Here is a 19,782-nt window from a genome sequence, read left to right on the forward strand (position 1 = left end):
ATGAAATCAATATTATTTTTAAATACATCTGCTGCAAAAGCTAAAAAGGAAAATAAATGCATTTGGGTTTTTAATTACTTTTTTTTAAAGTTATTTTACAAGATTTTGTAGCATTTCTTGACAACTTGAATTAATTGAAGATCAACAGGCAGTTTTTACTGCCACATCCCAGCCAGTAAAGCTCATTTCACAGCTTTAAGGAAGGGTAAATGTGTTAGGCTGGGGGGATTACACAAAGTCAGTGGTGGAGTTTCAGAGCAGCAATCAATCACCTCCAACACATCACAGAGTGGAAAGTTCAGGCAGAACAAAAACCAGCACAGCTGTTTACAAACTTTTGTAAGGGCATTAAAGGTAAAAAAGACCAGCTTATCCGTTCATTTAATCCAGGCTGTAACTTCTACCAAAATACTTTGGTATTTTTTAGTAAATTTGGTATTTGCAAGTAATTTGGTAAATGCAAGTAATTACAGTTGTGTGTTCCTATAAAATTGCTAAAATATGGCTGTACCTTCAGCTTGGAAATGCAGCAGAATTTGTCCTCTGCACGTGGCTTCTCAGGCTCCTTCATGTTGCCTTTTTTAATTGACACTGCTGTCTGTTTCTGAGTCTGTCAGCCATCCCATTGCAGTGTTGAAAAAAGATGAGAGAAAAGAACAAAAGGTTTTGTCCATGTTTGCAAAAATATTATATTCCTTCTCAGAGATTTGGCATTTTTGCATTTTCCTTCAATAATTGCAAACTGGATTGCAACAAAGCCTACCAGCAGATGGATTTTATTCTAAATGAAGTAACTTGGTTAGAGTAGAGACATGAATCCCTTGGCATTGAAATTACAGGAAAACAAAATAAAACCAAAACCACCAGACCAACTCAAGCTCTAAATGGACACAAAACAGACTCCATTCTCCTTCCCCTCCCAAGATTTTCAGTATATTCCTCTTTATTCATCTGCCTGCTTTTTCTTATCTCCATCTCAACCTGATGATTACAGTGGTCTCACAGTGCTAAGCTAAATTTTGTTGAAATTTACATATATTCCAAAAATTAGTTCAGAGAGGGAGCAGTATATTCCAGGGACTTGGCTATACTGACCTGCAAAACCCCCACACATCTGAGGGTTTGCAGAGTGAATCAAACAGGTTTTTATTCTCTAAGGGCTCCCACAGAGACTCCATTAAATAAAATTATGCAATGCAGTTCCCTGAGGCCTGATGGAGCAAGCTGAAGAAAACCAGGGCAAGCCAGAGCCCTACCTGACAGGCAGGATGGACACAGGTGAATTTCCTCTTTTTTTGCCTGGGGAACACTTCCCAGGGGATCCTGCAGCACCTCTCTGCTCTGTGCTTCCCACCTCATGGGTCCAGGAATGGGGAGCAGCTTGACCAGCCCACCAAGGACTCGGCTGCCTTTCAAATTCTTCACCTCGGCACCCTCCTGGCCAGCCTCTCCAAACATTAATTTCTACAACAATGTTAATCCTCTCAAATGTGTTTCCTAACTAACTCGATTCCTAGCAAGTCCACAGGCATTAACTCCTTCTCTAGCTACCTTCTCACTTGCAGTTTTTAAAAGCATAATGCATTATTACAGCGTTCCTGGAAATACTTTACAATTAACTGTAGGTGGTCAGCACTCAATTATCTGTGATAGATACAGAGATTTTATCTCTGCTTTGCTCACAGATACTTCTACAAACTGTGGTCAATCACGGGAGTAAACTGTGCTAGTACAGTTTAGCACAGTAAACTGGGCTTTTTTCCAATTTTAAATAAAATTTCTATCCCAGGGAATCATTTATGCCTTATCTAAATTTATCTATAATAATAATACTGCTTTTCTCTGAAGCCCACCAGGAATACCAAAACATGACAGCAGTGCCCTATATCTGTCCTCTTCTAGGAGCTGGCAAAGGGATTCTTTCCCTCACTGTAGCAGTCCCTGAACTTCACTGTCACACACAGGGAACATCACCTGGCTAATTGCAGGTTTTCTCTCCTGGTGCTACAAGATACCAGACAGAGCCTGTTACCTGACTTGGGGAATCAGACACATCACACTGCTCCTCATGCAATTACAGCAGTCAAAACAGCATTGTTTGCCTTTAATTATTCATACCTTCCCTCAGAGCATAAATCATGATCCAGGGAAAAAAGCATTTCAACTAACTTTTTACTGGGAAGATTATTAAGAGTATTAATTGAATAACAAAGTAGACAGAATCATTATTCCCAGCTCTGTTTCTGAAATTGCTTTCCCCAGCTTTATAATATTTTGTGGTCACACTTCATCAAATGTTACTGACGCCAACACAGACTAACAGCCCAAATTATCAGAAAGACACAGGTGCATAACTCACTCAGCTCAGGTGCACTCACAGCACTCTTTAAGTCCAGGTTAGAATTTAAATGACCATTTCTGTGCCTCAAAATTAACCAGGTGTGCTCCCATTTACCTGCTCTCCATTGTACATTCCTCTTGTGTACCTTGTTTACAAGGGCTCTTCAGACTCATCTGCAAAGCTCTTTAGCTCATTAAACAGGCCAAAATATAGCTCTATTAAAATACAGTTATGTTAAAATGGGTATGCAAAAGTTTGCCCTCGGGTTCTGACCGACCTAGCAGCTGTCATGTGAACTCCTGCACTGAATCCCACTCATAAGCCTGCAATGCTCACTGAAATTTCAGGGAACAGGGCAGTAAAATTCCTTCCTCCACTTCTGCACTGAGCTGGTGGCATATTTATGGCAGGCTAGGAAGCTGGCAGTGCCCCAGAGCTACCTCTTCAGTCATCTCCACCTTCTGAGTAAATCTCCAGGGGCTGCCAGGACAGACAGGTGATGGAGGACACCACCCTGCACGTGCACAGAGATCTCTCACAGTGGGGGCAGCTCAAAGCAGCAGGAGGACACAGCACCCAGTAACCTGGGCTGGACAAGGCTGGCTTAAAACCAAAGCTGATCCTTCCAGTGAGGACCAAAAGAGGCTGGTTTGGTGCAGCTGGCAGCAGCAGGCAGGCAGGCACTGAGAGATCCCTTTGGACCCGCTTGTCCCACACAAACCCAGCACATTAAATCACATTTCACTGATGCCTCAGGTTTAGCTTTTCTATTTTTCACATTCTGAGCTGCTTTAGTGTGTGTGTCTGGGCCTCACATGAGGGGATGGTGAGCTCTGTGCACAGAGCAGGGAGACAAAACAATTCCTGCTCCAGCTGGGCACCAAGGACAAATGATCCCAATCTCAGCCCAGGAGCACAAACCCCGTGGGCTGCAGAGAGAAAAACAAGCAGGATGGGACTGCAGGGGCTGCAGCTGGGGTTGGACACTGAACTGCAATGTGCACATGGAGCAGAGCTGAGCCCAGGGAGAGACCCCGGCAGCGCTCGTGCATTTTGGGACCATTTGGGTTCATCCTGGGTGCAGCCCTGGCTGGGCTCTGGTGCTGCCCAAGGGGGATCCATGGAGGAGAGCCTTTGAATCAATCCCTGCTTTATTCTTTAACTCTATTCTAGGTCAGGCTTCACAAGGCATCATCACTCTAGCTAACTAACAAAAAGGAAAAAAGCACCCAAATATCTGTATTTAAAGTTGATGATGCAATATTTTGCAAGTTGCCTTGCCTAAGTCTCAAGAGGATATGCTACTTTCAAAGTACAATTCATCTTCCATTTAGCTCAGCTTAGTCATACAGATAAACTGCCACATCTTTATTTTGTTTACAGGGTTAAAAATCACAAAACATAATGATTCAGAAAGCAATTATGGTGGCAGAATTTTTAACTAATTTATTTTTCTGGTTGCAAAAAGCTTTTTGAAATCTTGTTTTACTAGGTACAGTTCAAACTGTTACTCAAATGCAATTACACTAATGTTAGACTGAGACAGCGGAAAATACCCTCATGGTAAAACAATTAGGTACTTACAGTTCTGAAAAGGTTTCTGCAAGAAATCGCTGATATGGGACACTTGAACCTTGACTTTAAAGCTACATTGTTGAAAATTAACCAAGTATGGGGCAATTTGTGTTTTTGCCAAATTGTTTCAGCTGTGTATTTTGGAGTGCTCAGATGTGACAGACATGGACTGAATTCTCAGAAGGAAAATTAAGTCCATCTCTTTCTCTTTCCTGCAAAAAAAAAAAAAAAAAAAAAAAAAAAGGCCAAGGGCTACATCTGTGTCAGATCTCTGAGCCTGAGGTGCTGCACTCCTGTCCACTGAAGACATCCAGAGAGCACCCACAAGCAAGAGAGGAACTTTAGGAGTCACCTAAGTGTGTAAATGTAGAGGCTGGGTGGACTTTAGGAAAAGGTGGCACAGGGTCAGAAGGGAAGAGGGGAATGAGATTAGGTTACTGATTACATTGCAAAATCAGAGAGTAAACTGACCAAGCACAAATATTTCTGGTTAACACAACAAGAAGAGATCATTTGACTTCAATTATGTCCATGAGACATCTCATCTAAGGATCAGTAGATACACCTTCAAGTCCTGAGTGGAAAATGCAGAGTACAATTCCTCACTGGTCCTAGTCTCAATGTTATATGTCATGATGATTTACCCCCCAAAAAAGGACATTTCTGCCCTCACTCTAAACACAACACCTTATTTTGAAAACTCTGAGGTCCAAGTAGCTCTTTCCCAGCCCTGCAGCTGCAAGGAACCCCTTCCAATCCATGAAAAGCTGGGAATGTGGACTGTATCTGCCCACAACCACAGCAGCCATGGGCTGCAGCCCCACAGGACGGGGCATGGCAAACCAGAGGAGGATGTCATGGCACAGAGGAGGTTCACCATCATTCCCCCAAGGTTTAAAACCATTTCATTTCTCAGAAGTGTCTGCTGAGATCTCTGGCAGTGCAGAGCTGTGATAGCTGAAGAGCCATGCACCTCCCAGTCAAAGAGTTTCTTACAAGGACAGTTTCTTACAAGGACAACACAGAATTTGCTTCTCAGGGTTGTGTCCTGGCCTGGGACCACAAAATTTCACTGCAAACTCCAACCTTTGAGCAGACCAGCAGAACTGAGCATAGCAGCCTCACAACAAAAACACTTCCACAACATTTTCACTCCTTTCACCCGCTCACAGGGGTCCCAGCATCTGCATAAATGAAAAAAACCCCTGCTCAAGGTATTTTGGGCACCTACTTTCTCAAAAGAAAGAGAAGGAGAATGCAAAATAAAGAAATCATTTAACTGATTCTCCATCAATCAAAAATGCATTTATGTAGGCAGTGTTTATACCAAACTAATCAAGAGGAGACACAAGGTCTCATTGTAGTGACTAGTGAAGAGACTCAGAGGTAAGACCTTGATCTACTCCAACCAGGTAGAAAATCATCCATCTGCATTTAGTAAAAAAAGTAGCGTGATGTTTACATATACCCTGTATAAGCAGAAACACAGACAAGCACAAAACTTCCTGCCCAGTTTGAGCCTGAATTCAGATTTACTTTGACCATCCAGTAAGATTTCCTTCCCTTTCACCTCAATGGAACTCATGTCAGCTGCAGGCTAAATAAAAATTCAGATCTCTCTTCTGTCCTCAACTCTGCCATCAGCTCTACTCATCCTTTTCAACTCATGATTGCCTCCATTTTTTCCCAAGTAACACAATAAAAATAATAAAAATAAAATAAAAATAATAAAACAACACACAATTTTCTAAAAAGCATTCAGACCCATACTTTGGAGATAATACTGCATAGGTGCAAAACATTATTGCTCTCTGGCTTCGTAACTAGTTATTTACTTAAACCATTGTCATAACAATTTCTGCCTTAAGAAAGCAGTTTAGCACATTGATTTGCACCTGTGTGGATTTGGGGGCTTTGCTTTTGTTTTGGCAAAGCATATTCATGCCTTCTAGCCTTGCAGCAAAATTTATGAGGACATAAAATTCCTTATTCTTCATAAAATTTGCTGCAAGCATGGAAGAGATTTTGTTGTACAAACCTCTGGTTTTAAGTGTTAGGAAACATAAATGTTTCAATTGTCCAAACAGCTTTTCAGAACATTGAAAAGCTAATTATATACTTTTGGGCAGTACTTTCTAGCTGAAGTACAAAGGGATTAGTTGTGTGGTCAGCTCATCAGCTGAGAGGCAAACTGTCTCAGGAACACACTCTGAGCAAAGCTAAGGAACAAACTGCAGGTTGACTGGCAGTTCAAAGCCTCAAAGTCTCTCTGGAGCCTTTTCCTCTGGAAAAATGACATTACCTGTGATTCATCCATCAGGGCTTTATGTAACCTGATGGCATTTCACTTCACTATCCATCCATCCACGAGGATTTTGGGGTGTGGCAATGTGCTTTATGTGCAGAGATGCCACCAGGCCAGAGGCTAAAGGTGACACCCCTGGACTCAGCTCAGTCCTAAAAGGTGTGAGACACCTGAGGGGGAGATGCAGGATCTTTTGGGAATCAGGCACCTGTGAGCAGGGTTTTTCTGCAAACATCTCATTTCTAAAGCATGGGAAATTTTCCTAGGAGCCCCTGAAATAGATCCTCTTCCTCAGAAAGATTAAAGTTGCATGAAATATACATCCTCTTTTGGCAACAAAAATTAAAGTGCTGTCTTCAATAACAGTGTAGCTTTAAGAGTTTCTGATAAAAAATACCTCACCTCTATGGTGATAATTTCTACAGTTCTTTCAACAGTGGCTTTTTTAGCTTCTACAAATTGTTATGAATGTTATAAAAGGCAGCAGGATGATGTATGACTTAAAGCAGTGGGCTGTAGTGATCCACAGCACCATGAAGATTATGCCTGCTTATGACAACATCCTAGAAAATGGTTTAAAAATGTGTTAACCCCTTGTTTACATGAAGTATGAAATTATGTATGACATTACTAATTTTTATATATATTATTTTTATATATTTTTTATATATGTCATTGCTCATTTTTAAACACAATAACACTGAGCACGGACAAAATTGCAATAAGCATGTGGGGAGGTGATAGATCTCTAAAATGAATAGAGCCATTTGCAGCCCATGGGAACTCTGTGAAAATTAACAAAATCAAGCCTTCAGTCACCAGAATCGTGGTCGTTAGAGTGGAAATGTGTAGGAATCCTGGCAAAATAAATTACTATTATTATTATTATTAATAATAATAATAGGGTTTTTTTAAGACTACCTATGCAGACAGTAGTTTATGTACGAGAAAAATACTCTGAAATCTATATATGTCATTGCTCATTTTTAAACACAATAACACTGAGCACGAACAAAATTGTAATAAGTATGTGGGGATGTGATAGATCTCTAAAATGAATAGAGCCATTTGCAGCCCATGGGAACTCTGTGAAAATTAACAAAATCAAGCCTTCAGTCACCAGAATCATGGTCACTAGACAGAGTGGAAATGTGTAGGAATCCTGGTGAAATAAATTAATAATGGTTTTTTTAAGACTACCTATGCAGACAGTAGTTTATGTACGAGAAAATACTCTGAAATCAAAAGCAGAATTCAAGATACCCACTCTAAATGTACAGTAGGTATCCAACAGCTATGGATTTTAAAGACACTTCTCCTGAGGTCTGTGTCTCTCTGCTGCCCTGCACAAGGCTCTTTTCTCAATCAAATGCTTTCATAAGGTGACTTTTCAACTTTTTCCCACTGAAATGTTATCCTTCATTATGAAGGATATGAATATGAAATTATTTCATAGGCTCCAGAGCCTCATTTTTCCCTCCCCTCACAATAACACCATGCTTTCAATTTTCCACTGGGTGTTTGTCTCAATAACCATTTATTGCAAAAAACCACCACCTTTTGGACTAGCCATGTCACGTGTAGCTGCTAAATTATTTGTGAGAGCTCACATTTAAGTACTGACTTTTCCACACCTTTCCTGAATTCTGTTATTGAGGATGAGATCGGCCAAACGTGGATTTGCTGCTAAATGGAAAGAAAGCAATATTTGGTGTAAAAGCCACTCCCAAAACAGACCAAAAGTCCACTGCATGTTTTCAGATGCATATGCTAAACTTCCAATGAATTTTTAACGACTTCTTACAGCAGAAAGCCAGTTCCATGTAGCTCTTCATGTTCCTTGTGCTTGGCAAAGGCTTTTCTCATCCCCGAGCAGAATGAAAAGGTCAGGTCTTGCACTCACACACACAGTGATTCAAGCACGCTGCAAATCCAGCCCTACTGCACTTCTGCTTGAAGAAGGGCTATCTTATTTTGCAGCTACGTGTGATGCCATGCCATAAATAAGTTAATTAATGTTTCATGGTATTGGCAACGTAAATTCTCCTACGTCAGCTCACAGACTGCATCTACCCTTGGTGAAAAATTATTACCAACATGACTGATTCTCAGTTCAGCACAAGGCTCCTTTTGAAACAGCAGGGAAAATGCCACTATTAATAGCAGAGCTGTCAAGACAGCATCATCTAAAAGACTCAGAGTGTTTCAAGACAAAGCCAGGTTGTCATTCTCTTGCAGCAGTTTGCAGAGAAGGAAAAAAAAAGTGGGATAGTTTAAAAGTGGGATAGTTTAAAAGGAAACTTTGTTAAAACTTAGGCACTGCCTCAGGTATGGAGGGCTGACATGAATCTGTGTGGAATTCTTTTGGAAACCAGCAGTATCTCTAAGAGGTGACTGATTTCCTTTGCTTTGCATTTCCCAGTGATTCACCTGCAGTGGAAGAAGTCTGGGGAGCACAGAGGGTGGTTCCTGGAACCACTGCACCTTCTGCAGGTGTCTGTGCTCTTTATCAAAGATGCTGGGGTGGGGAGGAAGGGGTGGAGAGTTCTCACAGTCACTAAATCAGAAGCAGCACTTCCACACATGCCTAATTCCTCTCTTTTTCCCCCATCAGGACCATTTAGGGAGACTTCATTCTGTCATTTAATAGCTGTGTGGTGGCCTAATTGAGGCCTGGAGGGAGCCCACAAGAAAGATGGAGAGAGATTATTCACAAAAGTATGGAATGCCAGGACATGGGAGAGTGGCTTCACACTGACACAGAGTAGGTTGACATGGGATATTAGGAAGAAATTGTTCCCTGGGAGGGTGGTGAGGCACTGGCACAGGGTGCCCAAAGAAATTATGGATGCTCAGTCCCTGGAAGTGTTCCAGGCCAGGCTGGATGGGGCTCTGAGCAGCCTGGGCTAGTGGAAGATGTTCCTGCCCATGACAGGGGGTTGGAATTGGATGATTTTAATGCCTCTTCCAACCCAGGCCATTCTATAATTCTATGATTCAATATACTCACCCTGCCCTTCCTTTCAGCAAGGCTTTTTGTTCTGCCTTGAAGTACACGTTAGAGAACTCCCTGTACTATTGCAGAAGTGGCAGGTATACATTCCAGCAAGATCTTGGAAACCTGAACACCTTTTTATACATTAATTGCTACAGAAAGTGACCAAGGAGAATTAGCACAGCAAGAAGCAATGAATGACATGGATGACTCAATTTACCAGAAAGGAAGAACAGTATTTCTATACCATATTCATATTTACCATCAGCACTGTTTAGAGCCCTTGAGAGTGACATTGGTAACCAAAAGGGAGTCCTGCTTTTGCTTTTAACTTCTGGAAACAGGGGAAAAGAAAATCCACAAGTCAAACCTTCTGTTGTATTCAAAAGTAAATTGTGGGATGCAATTAAAACTCTATAAACTGTAAGTAAGAATGGCATAGGAACTACAACTCCCCTGCCACTGGGCTGTCAGTTCTGCCTTTTCTGATCCAAACATGGAGTTTATTTCCCTGCTGGAGGGATTCCCAGCCACAGGCACTGATTCAGCACAAGCTGCTGAGCTCACTCTCACAGCAATCATTAGCCAGAGTCCTTTCAGGCCACGTCATTGCTCTGCCAATGGCGTGAGCTGAGTAACAAAATACATCACAAAAGTCGGTTTAAAATACTCCTGTCTACCCAAATTACTCCTTTTCATTTGCTCATCAATCCCATGGATGGACACTGTTTATTTCTGAATCATCTTTTTTTCCTCTGGGGGAGAAATGAGTAACTTTCCACCTCTTACCTCTCAGCTGCTTCTTACATATTTCTTCCTCAGGTTTAACATCAGTTTTGGGACCAACAGGAACAGCTCTTTGTATTTTTATCAGCACTGGAATGGCCCACATGCAACAGGGGTAACAAAGAAAGTTGTGCTAGCAAAGGCATACTTGATAAAACACTATTTGAACAAAGCAGTTACAGCTTAAGTGCTAACAATAGAAAATTACAACTCCACACACACCAGAAAGTACAAACATTGCAGTACTCAACAACACAGCACCAAGCAAGAAACACTGGGAAAAGAGCACTATAGCCAAAATTTTCAGACTTTGCCATCCAGATGTAAAAATTTAGGGAACAATCACGGTTCCTATCAGTGTCACTTGTCTAGAGTGATTTTCCACTCCCTCTGATGTTCCACATGGTTTTTAGCTCACAGAATTCACATAATTACTAGGTTGGAAGAGACCACCTAGTTACAATAGTGTCCTGACAGCCAGGTTGATGAATGTCAATCCTGGATATTTTAGGACCTCTAAAATGACAGCAGAAAACCTGATTTACTCTTCCAATTTCAGATTTGGCCATATAGGGTACTTTGACATTTTCAGAGGTGCTGACACTATCAGTGAACTAATTTTCATGCTTTATTTTTGGGGTTTTTTTTTGTTTTTTTTTTGTTTGTTTGGTTTTTTTGGTTGGTTTTTTTTTTTTGCTTTACTTTTAATTTAAAAAGATTGAAAGACTACTAAAATCAACTAATTTTCATGCTTTATTTTTGGTGGTTTTGTTTTTGGTTTTTTTTTTGCTTTACTTTTGCTTTACTTTTAATTTAAAAAGATTGAAAGACTACTAAAATTGCTATAAGCAATTGCATTAAACATTGTGCTCAGCTCACATAACAGCTACAAGCTGTGACACAGGCACAGTTCTGTGTCATTACTGGAATGTTTACACTGATGGTAATGCTGCTGGCTGTTCTGATTGCTGGTTTATTCAAAAAACTGAAATAAGTATTGAAATAGTTGAAATTGAAATTGCAGGTTAATGACTAAACCTTTCCTTTTTCCATTTCAATACAACAGGCCAACTAATCCACGAGTTATTCACACACTTCTAGCTCCTGGTAGCTGAGCAACAGGGTGATTTACTGGAGGCATCTGCCTCAGACAGCTGGGCAGCAGCTGGGCAAGTGCCTGCACCAGGGAACGTGGCTCTGACCCTCCCAAATGGGGGAGACACACCCACGAGCAAGAGTCTTAACGTGTTTTATTAATGTTATTAAGCAGATGTAGAACTCAGCTATTAGAAGGGGGAACCAGCTGCCCAGAACAGCCTAAGGAAAAGGTAAATGGGAGAAAGAGGGAGACAACCTTCAATCCCAGGCACTGAGCACATAAGAATGTTGAAGCACCCCTGGTGGAATTAATTTCATTTGCATTTCAACACCCACAGGTAAGCACCTGCACCTGAGCCAGTCACCCAAGGCTGCTTTTGGAGGCAAGAAGGAGAAAGAGGCGCAGCCCATCTGAGCTGGCTTAGACTCCTGCACTGGGAACAGGCACTGGGGTGGTCTCTGTTCACCTGGCATTCAGTGACACAGGTCCCACACGTCCTGGGGGGACCTGACAGCAGCAGACCCCTGGGACAAGGCTGGTTCCCTGTTCCTCTGCTGCCAGGGCAGAGCATGGGCAGCATTTTGCAGTCCCAGACACTGTGTAGGCAGCTTTCAGAGGACTCAGGGAACAGGGAAAACATGTCTTCTGGATTTGGATTGTTTCTGAGCCTCAGCTCTGGTGTCACCCTCAAATAGGCACAATTCATTAAGCAAATCTTTGCATGAAGATTTAAATATTTTAGTATAAATACCTAAAATTACCATTACTACTCAGAATAGAAGTGACCACAGATTTCTTTAATGAGGACACTTGTTTTTCTTTTTCCTTAGGCTGATACAACACATGTCAGAGAACTCTATGTTGTCAACAGCTAAATGCTGTCATGCACAAGAATAAAGGGTTTTTCCTAAGATCAAGGTTAAGGAACTTTGTCAGTGGCAAAAATAGCTTTCCAACCAATCCTTGAATGGCACTGCCTGTGAAGTATTTAGTGCCAGCCTCCTGAAATTCGAGTTATGAACTGTTCTGCTGTCAAAGACATTCCACAATTTAATATTCCATTCCTGCTTGTGGAGGAAAACACTACTCCTGCTAAAGAGGACTTGCAGCAGGAGCTGCAAAACCTTACTTTTGTTAACTTTACATGTGACTAATTGCTGGATAGACTCCTTGCTGACCCTGCCAAGATGCTGTGCAGCCCAGGAGGCTGGCAATGCTCCTGGGACATCATGAGCCCACTTTCACTGCCACAATGCCCTCTCTTGCCTTTCTGTTCTTCCCTCAAAGCATTCGTGGCTCCCCCCCAGTCTACTTTGCAGGACAGCTGCAATTAGAATTTGGGATCAATATTTATTTGAAAATTGATATTTCATTTTATTTCTCTCAAGCCATAGCTTGATTCAAGTTTGATACAGAAACCACTCACTTAGATGCCTTAAAACAAGAGATTCTGAGTATTGAGTGCAGTCTTTTAAAATCTTAAACACAAACTTATCTATCCATTGCTTTTCAGGATTTGAAACATCTCTCACATGGGCTAAGCATAAAGACCACTGCTGAGTGTCAGTGGCACACAGATCTCTTTCCACCCAGGAAAAAGCACAATAAGGCATTTTCAAGTTCAATATCCAAGCAGGGAAGATTGGCTGATGTCAATCCCCAGGCAGAGTACCTGTATAATTGTTTTTCAGCACAATACAATCACTGTAAAAGGGGTTTAATCATGCCTTCATTCCAGAGGAGTGAAATTGCCACAGTGAAATTAACACCAGAATGTTATTTCATCATAGTCAAATTCTACAGTGAGTCTTTGGAGAGACAAACTTGTTTCAGATGTTGCACAGAACTTACTGTCATGGTGAAGATAAAATACTGCACTTACTTCTCTTACACTGGTACTGTCCATCCAGAGAGGAAATAACAGGAACCTGGTGAAAAGAAGTATATGATCGTATAAAAACAGAGAAAAAAATATCCAGCAGTAGCACCCTTAAAAAATTTTTAAAAAAATTTAAAAAAACCAACCACAACACACAAAAAACCCCAAAGCAACATCTACAACAATCAACGAAATATTTGGTCACTTTCTAGAGCCTCATTTGCAGACTGTTGTAATGAAGTGGAGGAGCTACTATCCCAGCTAAATACTCCTTCTGTATTCACCTCGAGTAGCCTGAAGTGAGCCAGCACTGGAACTGGAGCCATTGCAAGGAAAATCTGCTACTACAGACTAAACCAACACAGAAGGGGGTTCCCAGCTCGGGCAGTGCCCTTGGCACTGAAGCAGCTCTGAGCTCTGAATTTGTGTTCTTGGGGGTAGAAAAGATGCACATGGTAACTTCTTATCACAGAGAAGTTTTGCTCAGCTCTTGTGCCAGACCCTTGTCCTTTATAAAGAATTAACAGTCTGTTTTCCAAAGGCATTGGGGTACCTAGCAGAAACTGAGGAAACAGAGGAGGAAAAAAATTGATTTGTCTAATTTCCACTGAAATCAGAGATAAATGGTTCTAATCTGTATCCTTGGAAATCTGCAATTAGGTAATTCATTAACACTGGATTTAGTCTAATAAAAGCTGTACATTTTTCCCTGAACCATACTCAATGCATACTAGAGAAATAAATTTGCACAGGTAGTTTTATTCTGACATTTCCTGGCTTTTTACTCCGAGTCCTTGCCTTCAGAAAAGTATTAATTGACTCAATTTTCACGCGTGACAAAGAATCCACCTGTGTTAGTAGAACATGAGATTTCACATTCATAGTGACAGAATTTTCATTCACATTTAGACCTGACTGGAAAATGTACATGATTTCTACCATGTTACCCTGAATGAGAACTCTAGCTGTCAATTTAAACAACTTTCACTCTTATTTGTCACACAGCTTTTCTCCCTTCAGACACCTTTTCTTCCTTTCTATATCCTGCAGCAAACCTCCACGATTTTAACTCTTCCACCTCTTCTGACATGTTTTCTTCATTTCAATCCCCAGTGGCCTGGCGTTTCATTTGCTCTGTAACTTTTGTTACCTGATTCAGCCCTGGAAAACACCCACAGGGAATATTACCTCAGCGGCTCATCAGAGCTGTAAAATCGAGGCTACACTGCTGATGTGCAGGATGCTGCTGCAGCACCTTCAGCAGGGCATTCTGCAGAGAGCAGGTGAATACCTCCTGATGCACTAGTGCAACCATGACCCACCTGCCTCTGCTCCTCTCCGGGGCACCTTCTGTCTACAGGCACTGGAACTAGCGACAGTCTCCCTGTGCTGCCTGATGTCAGAGCTGAGAAAGGTGTCAAGGATATATAAGAGCCAGAAAGGAAGGGGGGAAAGGATGCTCCAGAGCTAGATGCAAGCGTGGAATTGTTGCACGCACACTTCTTGCTAACCAAGAGGGCTCGCTGCCTTCTCCAGACAGATCCTTGGCCACAAAAAGGTAAACAATTTCCCTTTTTTCTTACTTTACCTGCGGTGCAACAGATGTGCTTTAAAAAGCACAATATTATTAATCAAGAGCATTTTCAGGAAAAGGCTAAGACAACTTTAAGGTAAACTGCACTGGCGACCAGAATTTGAGACTGGGATGTGTGAGGAAATGCAAACCAGAGCTAAGGAATAGGATTGAAACTGCTGGATGGAAAATGAGCATTTACTACTGAGAGCTATATTCCTGAAAATGAGTTGTGTCACTAAACTTGAGGGGATCATTTTTCTCTCTCCAGCCTGTGAAAAAGACTAGCTGCTCTTGATTTAGGACAGAATGGGCATCAATAACAGGATATGCTGAGGAGTATTTGGGTTAGCTTTCAGTTTTGAATCATTGCTCTTTGCAGAAAGTTTGGCAGGAAAGATGTGCAACCTAAAGCTGCCAGTTTTCTTCATTGCACTTTCTGTCGCTCTGAGCTGTTTGGAAGCTACACCTATTGAGAGGTGAGTAACAAACAATCATGTTTATTTCTCTTTAGGGAAAAGGGTATTCACATTATTGCATGAGTTGCTTTTGCTTTCATATTTCAAATGTTATAAAAATAGAGTTATTCAAGCTCCGTGTTTTATTGTTGTTCAAAGATTACTGTCTGTGGCTGATGATCTATCTGATGGTGCTTCCAAGAGACAAGGATGGATGTTGCCTGCAATGTCACAGAATACACTCTCAGGACTTAGTGAGGAAATGCCAGAACAACCAGCAGCAAAGACAAAAAGGTATTGATTTTCCCTTGTTTCTTCCAGCCATATCAGACTGAACCATGGAGCAAACTTTGTTCCAGTGGTATCCTGCTACCTGAGAGACTTCAGCTGTTTTTCTCAAAAAAAAGAGATTAAAATATCCTTCTACTAAATAGAGTTTGCCTGTAAGCATAAAGATCAGCTTTTCTGTAACATAAAGATCAAAGCATTCAGAGTAGAAAGTGAAATCCAGGGACAAAGTTACAAATCATTTAATCACTTTGCAATTATAACACTTTCATAAATTACAAAGGCTGCAAAGAGTACATTACCTTGAGGAGAAAGGTGTATTCTGTAAGTGCCTCCCTTTTTAAAAATTTGTCAGATTTCCAAGCCTGAAGAGGAAAAAAAAAAAAAGAAAACATACCCTTCTTAACAATACTACTGCTCTGCTAGAATGGAATTATTTTATAGAATAAATGCTTTCAGTAATTAAGCAATTTTAAAATCACAGAATTAAATATTAATTTAATCACAGGAAGAAGGAAAAGAAAATATTGGTTCTGATGGAATTTCACTTGTCTGAAACATATTCTAATTTACAAATTCATAAGTTCAATTTCAGGCAACTTTTTAATGAATAAAAACCATTTCAAGATTTATTAGCAATTTGTACTAAAAGATAAGCAGCACTGAACTATTCCACTTTTCACAGAATCACCAAGGTGGGAAGAGAGCTTGAAGCTCATCTAGTTTGGTCAGGCTTTTGAGTGAATTTCTTTCAATGACAATTCTGTTACAGATCACTTCAATAAATACATATGTATATATAGTTGCCTGTTCCTCTCTCTTTGAATATATATGTTAAAAATACTATTACGTGACAAATTTTATACCTTCCAAAGTATTTTTAGAACAGAGACGAAGTTCTCACATTTTTACAGCTATCACTTAAAAAATAAATACAACTCCTCCAAAATAACTGTAATATTCAAACACAAGGCATCACCTTGAGGGGTGTGGTGTGCCTTATCTGCTTTCCTGGGCATGAGATAGAAACCCAGCAGCTCCAGTAAGGGCTGGAGTTTTCAACTTGATTTTGTAGCTTTAATGGAAAAGAGAATTCTGCCTCCACAAACAAAGCAGGAGTTCTGGGAGAACCAGCTGCTCTTTGAACCTTGTATGTTAAAGGCTTGATTGAAACCAGTAGAAACACCCATGAAAGTCAATGAGAGGTTATATAAAGCCCCTGTCCAACAATTTTCTTTTAATGCAATTACACATTTAAAATATTAATTGCTAAAAAATTGCTGCATATCTACTAATGAAGAACCAGTGTAATACAGACATTCCTTTCACAGCTGCTCTTCTACTTGGATTCTCAGATCAATACAAATAGCTTCAAAGTTTATATGACATTTCAGCTGATAGTTTTAATAATCAGTAAGCAAAGGAACTTATTGGTAACTGCTCAGAATTTGAAACTGGGATAGTGTTGCTCTTCACAGTAAATTTGAGCCACAAAGTGGTGTCTAACTCATGCCATATCAGCATGAAGAAATCCAAGAAAATAAGCAATAACTCAGTAGGCAATCTCAGCAAGCAAGCATTTCTGTCTGAAGGAGCAACACAGCAGTCTCAGGAACAAATCTTAAAACCCAAGCTCTCTCAAGCTAACCATTTTATTACTATTAAAAAAACAGCACTCATGCTACATAAATTTCACATGGAGTACTGTAAATGGTCTGTTGGTACAGATCATAAGATGTTACTTTTAAATACAGATTCCTCCTTGAACATTATTTCAAAGTACCATTCAGCAAAGGATTATCTCTCACGACAGAACTTCCAAGCTGCTGGTGTTCCAAAAAAGATGTGGCAGTTTGGTCAGAGCTTAGTGCTAGAGAGACAGGGCTAAAGAGCATCCTAAGGGGTACTGCTGCCTCTGATGAGGTGTGGTGCAGAGGGGAGAAAGCTCGGGGGTTCAGCCCCCGTGGTGTGGACTGGAATATTACCTGTCACTCCAGTGAGAGCAGGAGATGATTCTGTGCAAGCACGAGAACTAAATGAATGCTAGTGATCATCATTGTGTTAGTAATCCTCATGATATCAGCAAGAGCTCTAAATAGATTTAGAAGTTCAGCTGAAAGTTAAACATTTAGTCATTGCTTTCACTTAGTGTCTTACCTATACTATCATTACAGGTTTTCTGGTGTCACAAACTGCTGTGCAGGATATCAATAAAAACGACATATGACTGTTCAGGTCTCTGCATTTGAATAAGCCCCATCATTAAAGCTGATAATAGCACCCAGCACAAGGATTTTTTTCAGGCACAAAGTAGGTGGTGGGAAGATTCTAATGTTCCTGTATTTGTGCACACACTAAAAGAACTCCCACATTAGCAGAGCTGAAGTGGCTCTGAGGAGCGCCACACTTGGTTGTCACATTCATATTTTCTGAAAAATCCCTTGCCCAGGATTTTCTCCTGGGAAGCTGAGAAGCCTCAGAGAAAAAGGAAAACAAATTCTTATCCCATTTGCTTCTCCTGTGGTGGGCTCACATGTGAAATGTGTTTAGAGATTTTTTTATGCAACTGGTGATGGTTTCATTGGTTTCATGTGAATTGTTTTGACTTATTGGCCAATAAGGATCCAGCTGTGTCGAGGCTCTGTTAAGAGTCACGAGTTTTCATTATTATCTTTTAGCCTTCTGTAAGTATCCTTTCTGTATTATTTAGTATAGCATTCTTTAATATAATATAGTTTCTTAATTAATTAGCCTTCTGAGAACATGGAGTCAGATTCATCGTTCCTTCTTTGGTGTGAAAAACACCAATCACTTGTTTTTAAAATTTTTTAAAAGTTTCATTGTAATAAAATGGTTATAACAATAGTAATATAATTTGAACAATTGAGATTAGGACAATATGAGACAATAAAAACAAAGAGATACAGACATATGGGTACCTTTTCCTGGGCAACACAAGCCTGAAAAAGGACACTTTTTAACAGAGGATTAACCCTTAAAAACAATTGCCTGTTGCATATTCATACACCTCATATATGATACATAAATTCCATTCAAACACAGGACTTTGTCTGGTAATCATCAACTTCTTCTCTTAATCCTAATGGCATCTTTTTGACTGAACAAGGCAGGAAGAAGTTTCTTTCTCCTGATAAAAGTGCAATACATTCTCTTTCTCTGAAAGATTTAGGTGTCCTGCAGCCACCATCCACTGGGAGCCTCATTCCTTTCTACAAATAAAATATTCCATATACATAGTTCCTATTTTAACTACAAAAGTTACCTTTTAACTGTGAAACTACACTTACCATACTGTTAAAATGTTAATACAGCACAACTTTCTAACATAACACGTATAATACTAATTTTTTAATGTTTGCGAAAAGCCATCATAAAACACGCATTTTTCACACTTCGCCTGGGGGAAACGCAAGTACAATATTCTGTTGGTCATGGTTTGGCTTAACCTTGGCTCTGTCTCTGCCCCACCTTGGCAGGCACCAGGTGCAGAAGAGGAAATGCAACACGGCCACGTGCGTGACCCAGCGCCTGGCCGATTTCCTGGTGCGCTCCAGCGGCAGCGTGGGCGCCCTGTATCCCCCCACCAACGTGGGCTCCAACACCTACGGCAAGAGGGACACGCCAGGGCTGCCAGGCTCGGAGCCCCACGGCCACGCGCGGCTCTAGGCCGCCGTGGAGAAGCTGTTTTTGATGTCTCAGCAACCTCCTGGTGGTTTATCACTTGTACAGTCTTAGCAGTGCCTTGTTTTCCCTGCGTGTGTGTGATCTATGTTCACTGTGCATGTGCCATGACATGCACAGGCCACTCTCTCGAGCTCCAGAAATCTGCTTGGTAAATCCCTTTGTAAAAATCCGCCATGATAATAAATGGAAAAGTAATTGCAACAAGGTTTTTTTAATCATCATCATTATTATTATTAAAAGGATGAAAAAATAACCCATGATGTGTATGTCTTTATAAAAAGTTCCTAATTGAAGAATAACAAATGTTCTTAGTTAAACAAGAACAAATTAATTAACAAGAACAAACATGGTCTTAACAAGGAACAACAAATATCAGAATGCTAGCAAAAGTGATGTCCTAATGAAAGTAAAACAGAGGAATTTTCTGATCCTGAAACATCTACCTTGTTTTGTGCAGCTGCAGGAGCAGCTGGATGACAAAAGATGCTGCACTGTGTACTACGATCACAGAATTATGCAGTTTCCTGACTGGTCTGTGTTCACTATAACAAACAAGCAAAGAAACTGGTCTTGCAGCACAGACTTCTGTGCCTGCGTTAAGAATTTGCATTTCTTATGTAAAAGATGGTATCAGTAAAATCTAATCACAGTGATTGCTTTTAAATACTACGATAAAGCTCTGATAACAATCTAGCAGAAACTCCAGCCCCTGGGCATCCCTTTCCTTGAACCAGAGTAACAAAGGGAAAAGAAAAAAACAATGAGTAGTTCAAGAACC

The 19,782-nt window shown here is 40.6% G+C and overlaps 2 protein-coding genes across 7 annotated transcripts in view; one reads left to right on the forward strand and one right to left on the reverse strand.

The window, feature by feature from the left end:
- The window catches only part of LOC120497140 (solute carrier organic anion transporter family member 1A2-like), a 45,142-nt gene that overhangs the window by 15,200 nt on the left and 10,160 nt on the right, over positions 1–19,782 (reverse strand). For 3 of the 6 annotated variants that reach the window (XM_039698279.1, XM_039698278.1, XM_039698277.1), the window contains exons 2-4: positions 15,602–15,664; positions 12,984–13,029; positions 512–610 (exon numbers count right to left, since the gene is read on the reverse strand). In XM_039698279.1, coding sequence (XP_039554213.1) covers positions 512–610; positions 12,984–13,007 — 123 coding nt within the window. In that variant the 5' untranslated portion in view covers positions 13,008–13,029; positions 15,602–15,664. Of the gene's footprint in view, positions 1–511; positions 611–3,925; positions 4,003–12,983; positions 13,030–13,126; positions 13,225–13,264; positions 13,294–15,601; positions 15,665–19,782 lie in introns of those variants that run through there. The other 3 variants (XM_039698281.1, XM_039698280.1, XM_039698283.1) reach the window with 3 other exon arrangements.
- Positions 14,308–19,112, forward strand: LOC120497141 (islet amyloid polypeptide). Its single transcript, XM_039698284.1, has 4 exons — positions 14,308–14,538; positions 14,936–15,032; positions 15,171–15,305; positions 18,797–19,112. The coding sequence occupies exons 2-4, from the start codon at positions 14,953–14,955 to the stop codon at positions 18,984–18,986; spliced, it is 405 nt and encodes a 134-aa protein (XP_039554218.1). The 5' UTR covers positions 14,308–14,538; positions 14,936–14,952; the 3' UTR covers positions 18,987–19,112.

Source organism: Passer montanus, unplaced genomic scaffold, assembly GCF_014805655.1.
Source record: "Passer montanus isolate IOZ18808 unplaced genomic scaffold, ASM1480565v1 scaffold122, whole genome shotgun sequence".
Lineage (NCBI taxonomy): Eukaryota > Metazoa > Chordata > Aves > Passeriformes > Passeridae > Passer > Passer montanus.